Raw genomic sequence first — 15,300 nt, 5'->3', positions numbered from 1 at the left:
ATAGGACTGGAAGGGACCTCGAGAGGTCATCGAGTCCAGTCCCCTGCCCGCATGGCAGGACCAAATACTGTCTAGACCATCCCTGATAGACATTTATCTAACCTACTCTTAAATATCTCCAGAGACGGAGATTCCACAACCTCCCTAGGCAATTTATTCCAGTGTTTAACCACCCTGACAGTTAGGAACTTTTTCCTAATGTCCAACCTAGACCTCCCTTGCTGCAGTTTAAACCCATTGTTTCTGGTTCTATCCTTAGAGGCTAAGGTGAACAAGTTCTCTCCCTCCTCCTTATGACACCCTTTTAGATACCTGAAAAAAGGTAATATAACAGGGTGACACATGCAAACAATGGTGGTTGGGCTCCAAAGAGCTGCAAGGATATAATGTCACTGAGGCCTATTCTAATACCATCATAAACCCTAACCTCTCCCCCCAACCCCATTTCCTTACATCAGAGGTTTAGAAGCTCAGTTTCAAACGTAATGCCTGATACTTGTTTTCAAATAAATCCAAAAAAAAAAAAAAAAAAGAGTAGATTCATTACATCCCTGCTCTCTGACTCAGAACTCCCTTTGGCCAACACAACTGTGTTGATGGACTCACTGGGAGCGAGCTCCTCTCCTCATCAGCCAGAAGAAAGGGTCACAACAATCAATGCCTTTTGTTGGGCAGGGGAAGAGGAATTCCCCACATCTCACGCACTGTTCCAACTCCTGTACAGCATGGGACAGATCAGGATGATGTCCAGTCAGTGTTTGGATCAGAACCTGGATTTAGCTTCATCCCAGGCAGCAATGTGAAGCATGAAGTTTAAAATGGAAATTGCTGCTCTTTAATCCTACTGGTCTGCTGCATGGGATTTAGTGGTAGTGCAATTGTCTGGCGATATCCAGTGGGCTGGATTCTCTGCAACCTGACATTATACTGTCACAGAGGTTATAATGATCTTCTCTTTACAGGATACAATACATGGCTTGAACAACAAGAGAGAAGATGGGGCTGGGTTGGGCTGGAAAGCCCCCAAGGCCAGGGCCTATCATCCCATCCTTCCTGCTCCCTCTGCCTGGTGCAGGCAGGAGATAAGGTGCTGAAGCAGAGCCTTCCACAGAGGATGTCATGAGTTCGCTACAGACACTTTTCCCATTCCACGGTAGGTGGTGATGCTCCTCTTCTTTTACAGGAAGAACTTACCATTCCTTCCCTGGGGAGACAGGGGGGTGCCCCTGCCCTACAAACAAAGAGATTGTTTCCCATAGTGTAGCACTCAGCCCAATGTGTGCAGACTTGTGTGTGGGGAAACTCCCTTCCCCTTTGACTCCTATCCTGAGGGTTCATTGTGAAAGCCTCGCCTTGCTGCATAGAAGGGGTGGGCACAAGATCTTACTCACAAGCTGTTCTCGGATCCCAGCACTTCCTCTTTCAGCATAAAACATGAGCCTTACTTAGTGCCCTGATCCAGGTCACTACCGTGTTAGGACTCGCAGATACTCTGGTAGCCTCAGTAGTGTAGGTACTTTGGGGCATCTAGAGATGAGCCTCAATTTAAATGTTGGCTCCTCAGCTTTGGTAGGAAGGACAGGTCTGAATTCAAATGTGATCCATAGCTGGATTTCACAGCTGCCCCTCTCTCCTTGAGTTGAACTCAAATCCCATATCCAAACACTCCTGAGCATTGTGGTTTGGTCCCACCTCTAGTGCTAGCTGAAAGGAGACAACAGCTGAGATGATAAACCATGACACCATCATTTTACTAATAGCCTGCCAGGGAAGCAGCTGCTCTCCTTGCATTCAGGCTGCATTCTGTGCTCAGGGCTAGATTTACAGCCGTGCTGCAGCCACTCTGTGACAGTACCCTGGCACAAAGCAGCCATAAACCCATGGGTGGCGCATAATGAAGGCTGGGGGAGGCTAAGCCTCCCCAAACCTCATGCTGCCTGGGGGACCAGTGGTAGATTTGGGGTCCCTGGAAAAATCTCCCCCCTGCCCTGGTCCCAGGGCTGAAGGAGCTCTCACTCGCCACCACAGCAGGAGCACAGAGCTGTTCCAGTCTCGGGGACAGAGCTGGGCGGAGGGGAGCGGAAAGGAACAAGCGGGGGGGCAGAGGCCTCAGGGGAAAAGGCAGAATGGGGTGGGGCCACGGGTGGGCCGAGGGGGACTGCGAGCAGCGAGTTGGGGTGGGGCCTGGTGAGAAGAGGCGGGGCAGGGGGCTAGCCTTTCCAAGGGGAAACTTCACCCACCACCCACACCCATGCAATACAACTGGAGGTTACAGGCAGTGGGGGATTTCCCCCCGAACGTGTGAATGAAGATGGTGGTATAGTGACTGCTTTGCCATTTCCTTCCTGCTGCCCACTGTAGAGGTTATGGCCAGGATGCCACTGAGAAAAACAGCTTCTTGGGGCTGTGAGCAATCAAAACAGCTTGATCAGGGACCAGCCTGGGACAACAGCAGTCTCAGGATTGGGACAATCATAGATAGTTTTTTAAAGTCATTTTTGCCCCCAAGTCTTCCTTACAGGCAGAGGTGAAAGTAAGCTGGTACGCCCTGGTACGGTGTACAGGCAAGAGCTGGTGCGCCGTACCGGACCGGCTTCCCCAGACAGCAATTTAAAGAGCCTGGGGCTCCGGCAGCAGGGCTCAGGCAACGATTTAAAGGGCCCGGGGCGGTAGCAGTGGTCAGAGCCCTGGACCCTTTAAATCGCAGCCCGAGCCCCGCTGCCGGAGCCCTAGAGTAGCGGCAGAGGGGCTTGGGCAGCAATTTAAAGGGCCCGTGGCTCCGGCTGCCACTACCGCCCCAGGCACTTTAAATCTACGCTGGCTCCAGCAGCGGGGCTCAGGTGGTGATTTAAAGGACCTGGGGCAGTAGCGGTGGCTGGAGCCCTGGGCCCTTTAAATTGCCACCAGAGCCCCAATGCCAGTGCCCCAGGGTAGCGGCAGCAGCTGGGACCCTCGGGGTTCTGTCGGCAATTTAAAGGGCCCAGGGCTGCTGTGATAGTGGCAGCTGGGAGCCCCAGGCCATTTAAATCACCACCGGAGCCCCTGGCCACTGCTGCTACCCCGGGGCTCTGGCAGCAGGGCTCAGGCAGAAACTTCTATTTAAAAGGCCCGAGGCTCTAAAGGCCCCGCCTCTTCTGGTCAAGGCCACGCCCCTTCCAGTCGAGACCCCGCCCCCTGCTCAGGACTCCAGTGTACTGGTAAGTCCTTTAAGTTACTTTCATCCCTGCTTACAGCACAGTTACATTTTTTGCCCATCAATATCACTACTTGGAGCTTAAAAATAAGCCACTTTATTTGTAGCCCCAAGATGTCCCCTCCTCATGTGAGGAAACTTGGTGTGGAGGTAAAGTTTTCCAGAACATATATTATTAATATACAGGAAGATTTCCCCCCAATACAACGACTTTTTATACAAAGTTCCCAGAGCTACTACTGCATCTCCAATATTTAGCTGAGTTGATTATTTTTGTCTTCAGCACCTTGTAACTTGGCTGGATGATTTTTCTCTGAAGTGGATTATGTCATTTACTGGACTGGAGTCTCTACATTTTTTATATTATTGTTAATGTGATTATTTGGCTTATACTGTGTGGTTGGTATGCATGGCACATTAGACATCTAAGGAAATGAGGTTCTTTCCCCCAAGGAGTTTGCAATCTACATTACAGAGATAATTAATGAATAATTGCAATGTAAATAAAGCTTGACAACATTCCATAGACAGAGAGAGCTAGTTACCATGTACCACTCTTGTAACTAGACCATCAATATTGATCTGATTTAGCCAGCTTAAAGCCAACTGCATGTAGGGGTTCTGAATATCTACCGCTTTCAGTGCACACCAGGCCTGAGTCTTAGCTGCCATAAATTGGTGTAGCACCACCAATTTCAATGGAGTTACCCTAATTTACACCAGTTCAGAATCTGCACGTCTTCTGTCATTATGTCTTAATTTTCTGAGCCCAGCTGTGTGACAGATCCCCAAAATGTGGGAGAGTAGCAAAAATGCAGGCTCAATTGCTAGTTAACATTTTCTATAAGCCTCTGTTTGTGACTATGTTTCTGCTGTAAATTACTGACACAATGACAAAAGGGAACAAACACCAGATTAACGTGGGACTGAGGTAAAATTGGGTCTAATTGGAAATATGTGACTGGGAGAGTTTTTAGGCCTAGCTCTGATTTCCAAGTCATGCTAACTGTGCAGATTGGGATCTGTCATATGCGGTATGAGAACACCCCCAGCTGGACAAAGACTTAATAGTCAGTAATATTCATTAATCATGGAAACCTTCAGTTCTCTATGCAGCAACTGGGGAAAGAAAAACAAACAAGTGGGGATGGGGATTGATAAGAAGACAGTGAAGCTGATGGAGAGATGAGCGTCCTTCCAATCACGAGGGAGGAGTACTGCAATAGCATTCTGTATCATCCCTTATATTTAGAAAGTAGGGGCCAAGTATAGCAGTGGTGTACAATAAACAGTGGTGAAAGTTACACAGCAGGTTTAAGTTGGACTCCCAAAATGGGTGTAATGGGGCCAAATGCTGGCCCTATTAAGCTCAGGTGGCACAAAGTGGCCAGATTCCAGCTATAAATAGCCAGCAGGGAACTCCTCTTGTGAAGCCAGCTGCTATGTCTGCTGCCCGCTACCATTTGTCAGTGCTGGGCAGAGAACATAGCAGAGCTACAGTATGATCCTCCTCTGTGTAAGGCAGTGGCTCTCAACCTTTCCAGACTACTGTTCCCCTTTGAGGAGTCTGATTTGTCCTGTCACCTCACTTAAAAACTACTTGCCTACAATATCAGACCTAAAAATTCCAGTATCCCAGCTCACTATTACTGAAAAATTGCTCACTTTCTCATTGTTACCATATAGTTATAAAATAAATCAATTGGAATATAAATATTGTACTTACATTTCAGTGTATAGTATATACAGCAGTATAAACAAGCCATTTTCTGTATGAAATGTTAGTTTGTACTGACTTCACTACTCACTAGTGCTTTTAACTAGGCAAATCTCTAGATGAGTTGATGTACCCTGTGGAAGACCTCTGTGTAACCCCAGTGGTATGCAGATCCCTGGTTGAGAACCATTGGTGTAAGGGGACTGTTGGCCCCTAACTGAAAGTTAGTTAGTGGGGCTTTTTGGTTGACCTCTCCCAGTATCAAAAGAAAGGGGAAGGGCTGATGAGAAATCAAGATCCTGAGACTGACAGTCCCCAGGGCCAATGGGGAGAGGCCAAAGCGCCAGGTCAGCCTGAATGACAGGGCAGGCAGGCCAATGAGGGAGCCAGGAGCACTGGGTCCTGTCTGTGTGAACTGGAGGCAGAGCAGCAGCATGGAGCCAGAGGAGGCGGAGCTAGAGCCGCCCAGCTGTGCTGATGGAGAGCCAGGGTTGAGCTACAGCAGGGAGCTGTGGGCCCAGAGCGAGGGAGTGGATGTCCACTGTGCCACAAGTAACACAGGAGCCGAGTGTGGTGAGCAGCTGGGGAGAGTGAGGTTGGACCCTGGGCAGTGAGGGCTCAGCGCAAGGAGATGTCACCAGACAAGAGGTCTTGTAGGTTGGACTTGGAGGGGGGTTGTGACGCCCACGGGAGGGCCTATGCTGGGAAGAAGGGTCCTGCCACCTAGAGCCTGAGAGTGCACGACCTCTGCCAGAGCAGGTGTCTGATGTGACCTCTGGTATCATTGCAGCACAGCCAGGGCCTGGAACGTGTGAGGAACAGACTAAACTTTCCTTATCTCCCAGAGACTGCTGTTTGTGGTTTCCCTGTGCCCACACAGCAGGGTTACTGGTTTCCTTTAACCTTTTCCATTTTTTCCCCTTACAGTTGTTTAGTAAATTGTATTTGCTTTGAACTGTATGTAATGATCAGTGGTTCAAGGAAGCGTCCAGTGAGTAGAGAGTACCCCAGAGTGGTGATACCCTAGCCCAGGGATGGGCAACCTTTGGCATGCAGCCTGCCTTTGGGTAAGCCCCCTGGCGGGCCGCACCGGTTTGTTTACGTGCTGCGTTTGCAGGTTCGGACAATCACAGCTCCCACTGGCTGCGGTTCGCCGCTCCAGGCCAACGGGGGCTGTGGAAAGTGGCGGCCAGCACATCGCTCAGCCCGCACGGCTTCCCGCAGCCCCCATTGGCCTGGAGCGACGAACCGTGGCCAGTGGAAGCTGCGATCGGCCGAACCTGCAGACACGGCAGGTAAACAAACCAGCCCAGCCTGTCAGGGGGCTTACCCTGGCGGGCTGCGTTCCAAAGGTTGCCGATCCCTGCCCTAAGAGACCACAACAAGACTGGGGGTTCAGCCTCCCAGGAATCCTGGGCCCAGCCTCGTTGAGGTTACGAGGACTCTGCTGCATGGGAGAGTGGAAGGGAAGTCCTCGAAGTCAGGCAGTCCTCCACTTAAAAGGAGTGGGAACAAGGACTCAGATCCTTTCGCTAGCCAATTCCACCTGGGTAGTGTATAAGCCAAGAAAGTTCCCCACAATAGCAGGACCACCCCCCACCCCCACTTACATCTGGCATCAGGTCACATAAAGGCTATATACCAGTGGTATAACATCCCCACACGTAAGCAGCTGGCCTGGCTCTCCAGCCCATGAAGGTCTCCATTCCACACCCAGCCTTTTCAGATCCTTCCTTCAGAGCACAATTTTATTCTTAAACTTAAAGCATCAAAACAAAGCTGTTCCTCTGCCCACCACAGACTCCAGCTTACAGAGGCTTTCCTCCTTACCTCTTTCAGTGCTGAAAGGCGATGAGACTACCCTACTCTTCCCTTTCTGTCAATCCCTCTGCTTCAGCACTAATTGCAAGAACCCATCTCCCTCCTGCAGATCTCACCAACTGAGCTCTCTCAGCTCTTTATAGGGTTCACCTAATGCTTTTCCAGATGGTTTTGATCATCAAAAAGCAGCAGACCACCCTGTTATACCAAGGCTATTCTAACTAACACCAGCCACATACAGAGGTTCAGATTGCTATAATATTGCCCTGATGGCTTTTCTCTCCCTGCCACCAAGCAGAATTGGGATTCAGGGGAGAATCTGATCTTAAATTTTGTGTGCCTGGGCTACTGTTTCTCACTTGGTGTTTTTTTAATATGCAAATTTTTTTGAAGCAAATCTTTTTTTCTTTAGAGAGAATTAATTCCTTTTTAATTGCATTAATGCAAAACAAGCAAATAAAAGTTTTAATAAAAGTAAAGCAGCCTTTAAACTCATGCCCGTTGCAACATAATCACACCGACGGACATACATTAATAGAAATTTTAATAAAGGTACAGTCTTAATAGGATTTAAATTCATAGATGTAATAGTATAAAAGACATATTTTTCTTCCACTAAGCAACATAATTTTGCCCATCTTTGTTGAAATAGCCACAGCATCTGATATTGTTTCTTTCTCAACAGAAGGATACAGTATTGGATATTAAAAGGAAAAAAATTAGGAATAGATGGGATATAAAGATTACAAAATTATAATTTTAATCTTTCTAGTTTATAACAATATCTATAGGCAAATAAAATGTAATGAACATTATATTTAATACTGTTTTGTTTATGTTTTGTTTCTTGAAAGAAAAGTGCTGTTTAGTTCAATCTTAAATTTAGTTAAATCGTGAAATCTTTCCACGAGGATATGCAGCCTCTGGCTGCAGTCCAAGGGAATTGCCATTGGAGGGCTCCCTTATCGCACACTGAATGCATCACCAACTTATTGGGCCTGATTCTGATCTCCCACTGTTTTTTTTCCTACCCCACTAATGTAACTCCCTCACTTCAGAGCATTTACTCCAGATTGGCAGTGGGGTGTGTGAGGCTCAGCATCAGGCCAAGTGAATTTTTCAAGGGAAAAAAAATCACTAAAAATATTGACTATAAGAACTGCAGATTTTAGATCTGTTCACTAGTTCATACTGGCCTGTATGTGCAGGAAAATCAGACAAAATATACTACATCCTTTGCTTCTTTAATAAAATATGAGAAGACAGGGCAGAATTTCTTAGGGCCAGATTGCTCCCCGCCCAGTCAAACTCATGGGGGAAGGTGTTGTTCCATGGGGGAGTTTGACCCTGCCTAGAAGGAGCTGTGTGTCAGCATCCAATTTTATGGATTCCCTGCCATCTGCGTTTCCACACACAGATCCTGTGCCAATGGACTCCAGTGAAAAAGTACTATAAGGACTTCCTCTAGTTGATGCTGTTCGAGGTCCCTTCTTAAAGGTGGAAGGTTCCCCAACACCGGTAACAGGGCTGATGGGAAGATACTGTGCATCCCTATATGTCTCTTCTCTTCCCAGCCTGCCACAGCTTAATGCAGGCTGCCTCACTGTCCACGCAGTCTTCACCCCCTTCCCAACACCAGGATTCAGTAAAAGCCTCTTGGTGGGGTCCAGTGCCATTGAGATAGCTGACTCTCCCCATTCCATGCACGGTGAGATCTCACATGTGGAAGATCCCCCTCTGGGAGCAGATGCTAGGGACGAGATCTGACCCTTAGATTTTAGCTACACGTTTCTCTCCATAAAGAGGGCATCTATGAAAATGGAGGTGTGATTGTCCCTGTGAGGCACACAGACCCATAGCCTCCGACGGGGTAAATCAGCACAGCTTCTTTGAACTCAGTGGAGCTGCACTGATTTACACCAGCTGATTATCAGGCCCAGAGAGTGAGCAGAAGGCTGTTGCCAGGCTGTGCACCTCATACATTTTTCTGTTAGGCCTAGGGTGACCAGATGTCCCGATTTTGGGGTCTTTTTCTTATATAGGCTCCTATTACTCCCCACCCTCTGTCCCGATTTTTCACATTTGCTGTCTGGTCACCCTAATTAGGCCCCACTTTGACCCGGCATCACTGGGGTTGAGAGCATTCAGCACGTTGCAGATTCTTGGTTTATACTTCAGTGCAGCCCTTCATCCCTGCCTTCTCTGGGAATCACTTATCATAGCTTTGCACAGTGAACAGCATTGTTTTTTCCTGCTGGTGGGGAAAAAAAAAAAAAAAACATCTTGTGTGTTGATGAAACTGTCCAAAGTGAATTTTCTCATCTTGTTCTGACAGGGCTAGGTGAGATTTCAGTGCTAGTTGGGTCACGCTGAGTGTCAGTGTAGTGCTGTTTGATATAGGGATAGGCCATAAAGAGCATTAGCCACTAAAATAGAAAGCTATAACTCAGATCTGGGTACCTGACATTGATTTGATATATACCAACGGAGCAAGGAGGCAGTCTTAATGAATGTGGCAAGGACTTTTCCTAGGAGTTGCTCTTCCCACAAAGTGGTGGAAACAAACCACACTGGAATTAATTCTGAAGTGCCCCAAGGCAGCAATGGTCTGAACTCAATCACATTATTGCTTTTTGCTCATTTTCAGCTTCTGTTTGGTTATGGCAGTGGCATAATAGCCCTTAAACTTGACCAGGAAAATGGGGATTGGAATGATAATAGTTAACATGCCAAATATTGCAGCAAAGGCTGCCATCACCTGGCCAAAGATGGTGAGAGGGATGATGTCGCCATAGCCCACAGTGGTTAGTGTGATCAGAGCCCACCAGAAGCAAATGTTAATGTCTGTGAAGTGCAAATCTGCCCGGTAAGAAGAATGAATACCCAGCAACTCGCTATAGAAAAAGAGAGAACCAAAGAAGAGGGTTTCAAAGGCCAGGATGATCAGCAGGAAGCAGATCTCTTGGATGATGGACTTGAGCGTGTAGGACAGGACTCTCAGGATCAGAGGGGTCTCTATTATCTTGAATATCTTCAGGAGTTTGAGGAGGTAGACTACGCGGACAAACCCCAGCCAAAGCGCTAGGCTAGGCATTTTCTGAATCTGCTCGGCGCTGAAGAGTTCAATGTAAACTGGGAAGAGGGAGAGGAAATCAGCCACATTCAGAGGATTCCTGAGGAATTTCTTTTTGTCTGGACAGAAGAAAAATCGCATGGAAAACTCAAAAGTGAACCAGAGGACACAGAACAGCTCCAGGTGGAGCAGGTAAGGGGCCTGGTGATAATAAGGCTCATGGATGCTGTGCATTACTTCGGAATGGCCAAAAACGGTCAAGTTAGCAGCAGAGTACTCGTACTGGGCCTTAGTCTCCTCACAGAATATGATGACGATTCCAATGATAAACAGCAGAGAAATAATAGCCAGGCACTGCAGAGGGACAGAAAGGTCAGACGTAGGATCAGGTCAGTGTGAGGGTATCCCAAAACTTCAAAGCCTCACTTCACATCCAGGATTCTCAGCATCAAACATTACCTTTTCCTAGACTAACTTTTACCCAATTTCTATCTAGGAATAGATTCACACATTGAAGGTTTCTTTTTCTTTTCCATCCTTACCTGTCCAAGGCCAAGAGGGGGATCTGGGTCAAGGAAAATAATGTGAACTATTAGCATCTGGACTTGTAGGGAAGGGGAGACATCTGACAGCTAGAGCAACATGCACAGATTCACTGAGATTGCCCTAGCACGAAGTGCTGGCTCAAGCGACTCAGCTGTTCTAGACAGACTGGAAAATGTCCTCTGCCTTCTCCAAACCTGCAGTTGCTGCCCCAAGTGCCTGTTCTGAGAGGAGCGGAATTAATGAAATGCACTTTTAACTGTACACAGCGCAGTAGGAAATGCGCAGCCCTAGCATGCAGAGCAGTGGGGCACAGCAAAGCGCCGTAGCCACGGCCCAGCACTAGCAGGGAGACATGAACTGATCCTTATTTACAAAAATATTTGCCGAATGCTTTGGAGGAATAATTTAGAGCCTATGGGTCAGTGGTGGGCAACCTGTGGCCCGTGGGTCGTATATGGCCCATCAGGCTAAGCTCATTGTGGGCTGCGAGACATATGGCTGATGTTGACTGTCCTCAGGCACAGCCCCTGGCAGCTCCCAGTGGCCACGGTTCGCCGTTCCTGGCCAATGGGAGCTGCGGGAAGCAGCAGCAGCATGGCTCACCTCTTCCCACAGCTCCCATTGGCCAGGAACGGCGAACCGTAGCTACTGGGAGCTGAGGGGGGCTGTGCCTGTGGACAGTCAATGTCAGCAACATGTCTCACTGCCCGCAATCAGCATACCCTGATGGGCCGCAGGTTGCCCACCACTGCTATAGCTTGTTTATGAAATGATCACTTCAATTGTTTATTAGTCATGTTGAATGAGGACAGGGGTCACCTAAATCACATGGTCTGGTTTCGGCTCCCAAGTGAGATTAGTAAAATCTTATAATATAAAAATAACTCATAGTAAATAGCTCATTTCTAGTATGAATTTTCAGAGGAATAATCATTAGTGCTAAAACTCATGAAACCTCTAGGATTCACAAATTGCCCTGGAATACCAAGGCAAATACTTCTGTGTAACTAATAGCAGCATCACCTACCTGAATCAGACAAGCTGAACGGCACACTAAAAATATTGGTGAATCAAGTTGTTATTCTGGGATGTTTTATTTAATTGTTCAAGTACCATAGCTGTAAGCAGGACTCTGAACCCGTGCTCTAGAGCTGCAAGTTCCTAAGCTTTTTCCACCCCCACAGATTCAGGCTCACGCTGACGAATCTATCTGGTTCCCCACTGGGAGCATTACCTTGGCACTTAAAGAGGAAAAGGGCTTTTCAAAGATAGACCAGATCTTTGGCTGCCACCTGGCCCTCCAGCTGAAATCCCTTCTTTCCACCTGGACTATGAGGCACTGGTCATCAGCATGTTCGTTCTCATCCCAAACATTAAATTCCTCCGGCTGGCTGTCTTTGTTGGTCAGCTTCAGCCAACAGCAGGGGGCCAGCTGTGCATCACTTATCTCCCAGAAAGCCAGCTCTTCCTCTAAGACTGGTCTGCAGGTGTCTACAGGACAATGGAGGTGTTTGGTCCTGTAATAGCTCAACACATAGCCAAAGAGCTGAGCACTCCTGTCAAAGAAGAATTCTTTGGTGGTAGGGTTATAATCATACAGTGTGCTGGCATTGGGCTCTGTGAGGCTGCAGAGCTTGGTCCCTGGGAAGGTCCGGAGGGTGCTGCAGTATGTCTCATGTCTGATTCCTCCAACATTCAGGATGATCTTCTCTTTTGAGCCATCCATCCTTCAGGTGTCAAGTGGTGGGTTCACGTTCTGATTGGCTTCTGTTAATCTCTAGCAAGCCTACAAGAGGGAGAAAGGGTAAAAATGCAAATTAAAACCCTCAAGGCTGCAAATCTGAAGCAGGGCAGTTTTCCATGGCATGTCACACCACTCTATTAAAGCTCATTTTGTAACTTCCCTGAGCACTGGAATTTCCTAGAGAAAGTGCCCGACTCCTCTCACCATTGACCTATTCTATTAAATATAGGCTCTTGTACTGCGCGCATCACTCATCTGAACGCCTTCCAATAGTGCATTAAGAAACATGACTGTCTGTCACATGTTGTTTGTTCTCTCATCTTCTCCCTAGGGGAGAAGGGTATATTGTGGAGTGTCTTGTTTTTGGTAGAGGTTTTTTAACATAATATAATATTTTTAATATACATATTGCCATGTATTTATGTTAGAGAAGGCAAGGTCAAAGAAAAATACCTTGCATTTGGAGCACAAAGTGGTGAAGTTTGTGATGGTCCTTAGTTCCTGAGGGAATTCAGAAAACTCTGCCTCACATAAGGACGGGAAATACCCATGTATTAACTTCCTATGTGCCAGAGGAGCAGAGCTTTTGACCACAGTCTTCATCCCAGAGCTTTAGGTGGTCTTTTAGACTTCACCTATCCTTCTGGATGTGGGAGATTTTCTCCTCTCTCCACATTACCTTGATGATTTGGAGAGTCACAAGTGAGATGATATGACTGCATGGCTGTCAACTGGACCATGTTTTCTGGGAGGGGGAGGTAAATGTTCTCTGAGGTTCCACTTTGCCTCTTTATTCCTCCCCTCTGGACTCATGTTGGGTGGAACTATCTGCCCAGCTGTAGGATGCTGCTTCCCCCGGGAGTCTATCAACACGACCCCTGGGTCAGCTGGGAGAGGTTCATGAGCAACATGAGGCACTCCCTTCTCCAAGGGCTGAATGTGATGCCTCCATAGCAATCCCAGACCCTGCAGCCCAGGACTCTGTCACTGAGCAGCGTGATTCAGGTACAGTTACTGATAACCCAGTATCAGCTCCATTCTCCAAAGCTTAAAGTATGTTGAGCCCAAATGTGTGGACGCTGTTTCTCAGTTCTGTATTAATGTCATTACAAGAGAAATTTCATGAGTCAACCTCAGTCTTTTGCACTATAGAACATGTGATGATGACAGAGAACTGGGGCATTTCGGAAAGGACTCCTGGATATCACGCACACAGACACCTCTGTCATTTCTGACATACTGCATCCCCTTCTAGGGCAGTCCTGGGATAGGGGGAGGGATAGCTCTGTGGTTTGAGCATTGGCCGGCTAAACAAACCCAGGGTTGTGAGTTCAGTCCTTAAGGGGGCCACTTAGGGATCTGGGGCAAAATTGGTCCTGCTAGTGAAGGCAGGGGGCTGGACTCGATGACCTTTCGGGGTCCCTTCCAGCTCTATGGGATAGGTCTAGCTCCATAGATTATATTATTATTATTATATTATTAGACATCTCAGTTCTGACCTGTATCACTGCGAGCTGTTCTAGACCCGCCCTCTCTTTTCTTCCCACTCATATTCGTGCACCCCACCCATTCATTCCTGTCTGTACTTTATACCCTCCAGTTATCACCTTCTTCTGTCTTTGTGGAAAGCACTTGGGCAAAGAAGCACCAGCTCCCTTGTGTGGTACCAAGGAATGGGAGCTCAGCTCCTTTCCACTTGTGACCTGCTGGTAATCAAGATTTGAACCCACAGTCCAGAAGTGAAGGGCTTGGACACTATCACAGTATGTTACTAGGCTCCCCATATAGTTCCCTTTCACCAGAAGGCTTGGTAAGAGAAGGCTGGGGCTGGCTCACAAATTCACTAGAAGCATAAATTAATTCCTGTTTGGCTGCCACAGTAACTGCCCTCAACACATGTGTGCACACCAAGGGCCTGATCCAGCTTCCAATGAAGTCAATGGCAAAACTCCCATTGATTTCAATGGGAGCAGGATTGGGCCCACACAGTACATAGATACACACTCTGCTTCGTGCTTGCAGCACATAAACTCAAATACTGAAGCAAGGATATGAGTGACACAGCAAGTTAGACTAACCTTCTCAGAGTTCAGAAAACCTGTTACTGGAACTTTGTGAGAGCATTCTCCTTCCTTTTACAAGCAAGTAACTGTGTAAAAAGCTGATTTTTAAATGCCTTTGCTACATTCTTATTCATCTGCTTAGGATGCTCGATGCCTCTCGCTCAACAGTACAAATCCCAAGTGAGAAATCAACTAAAAAGCTACATTTCAGATCCTTACCTTGGAGTTATTGCAGTAGCTTTGTGACCAGAGGAGAGGAGAAGAAGCCTAGAGAAAGAGACAAGTTTAGTGAAAACAGGATGTTCAGTGGCTGGGCTCCAAGCTTAGGCTCATGGATGCTAGAAAACAACACCAACCAATCGAACAGAAAAGATGTTGAACCCCCCTCAATCCCCTTCAAGTCTGTCCTATCAGCAATCGCTTTTCATCCTCTAAGGAATAATACTCAAATATGTCAACAACTGCCAAGCCAGATGTTCTCCTGGCCACATTATTCTTCCCTCTGCCACTCGCTGTGCTTCTTACAGCCTCAAAGAACAGTGGTATTTTGAAAATATGTAATGCTCAGACTTCCTGGGCCCAATATAAAATTAGAATGTTGAGCAACAGAAATGCAGGGAAAATTTGTTCCTTTCCTGACTGTTCCTTACTCAAGTTAAATTAAAAAAAGAGCTGTCACCCTCCTTTCATTTAAAGGGCTTTCCATTCATTTCTAGCTGCAGAGGGAATAAACTTTTGCACCTGCAAATTTTTAACTTGTTTTGGTCCATGATCATATTAGGAAGATTTTAGGTATGTAACTGCTGAGACTGTTAAAAGAAAATTCACTATTTAAGACAGAGTGTTTGAGATATAAATATAAAGGGAACGGTAACAACCTTTATGTAAGCAATAACATAAAATCCCGCCTGGCAAGAGGTACAGACCGAGGTACAGAATCATTTTACCTGTAAGGGGTTAATCAGTTCAATTAACCTAGTTGGCACCTGACCAGAAGGACCAATGGGAAAAGAAGATACTTTCAAATGGCGGGGGGGGGGGGGAGGTTTTGTTTGTGCTCTCTTTGTTCCCTCTGGAGAGAGAGAGAGAGAGAGAGAGAGACCAAGCAGGTAACCCATCTCTTGAAAAGATACCTTGAAATGA

The 15,300-nt window shown here is 47.0% G+C and overlaps 1 protein-coding gene across 1 annotated transcript; it reads right to left on the bottom strand.

Moving 5' to 3' along the window:
* Positions 1-7,186: 7,186 nt before the first annotated feature.
* Positions 7,187-14,462, bottom strand: LOC128843183 (potassium voltage-gated channel subfamily C member 1-like). The gene is made up of 3 exons (XM_054039782.1): positions 14,377-14,462; positions 11,585-12,136; positions 7,187-10,158 (listed from the first exon to the last, which is right to left on the bottom strand). Exons 2-3 carry the CDS (start codon positions 12,074-12,076, stop codon positions 9,355-9,357), a joined length of 1,296 nt encoding a protein of 431 aa, XP_053895757.1. The 5' UTR covers positions 12,077-12,136; positions 14,377-14,462; the 3' UTR covers positions 7,187-9,354.
* Between the last annotated feature and the right edge of the window lie 838 nt (positions 14,463-15,300).

Source organism: Malaclemys terrapin, chromosome 9 (genome assembly GCF_027887155.1).
Source record: "Malaclemys terrapin pileata isolate rMalTer1 chromosome 9, rMalTer1.hap1, whole genome shotgun sequence".
NCBI lineage: Eukaryota > Metazoa > Chordata > Testudines > Emydidae > Malaclemys > Malaclemys terrapin.
Note: the sequence above shows the minus strand (reverse complement) of the source record. Positions and strands in the feature narration are given on the sequence as shown.

Bases quoted from the DNA above. Each gene is read 5' to 3' on its own strand.
- LOC128843183 (XM_054039782.1), bottom strand. From the start codon at position 12,076: ATGGATGGCTCAAAAGAGAAGATCATCCTGAATGTTGGAGGAATCAGA. The intron at 10,159-11,584 runs GTAATGCTCCCA...GTCCCTCTGCAG, and splicing joins TTTCCTCTTTAAGTGCCAAG to TGCCTGGCTATTATTTCTCT.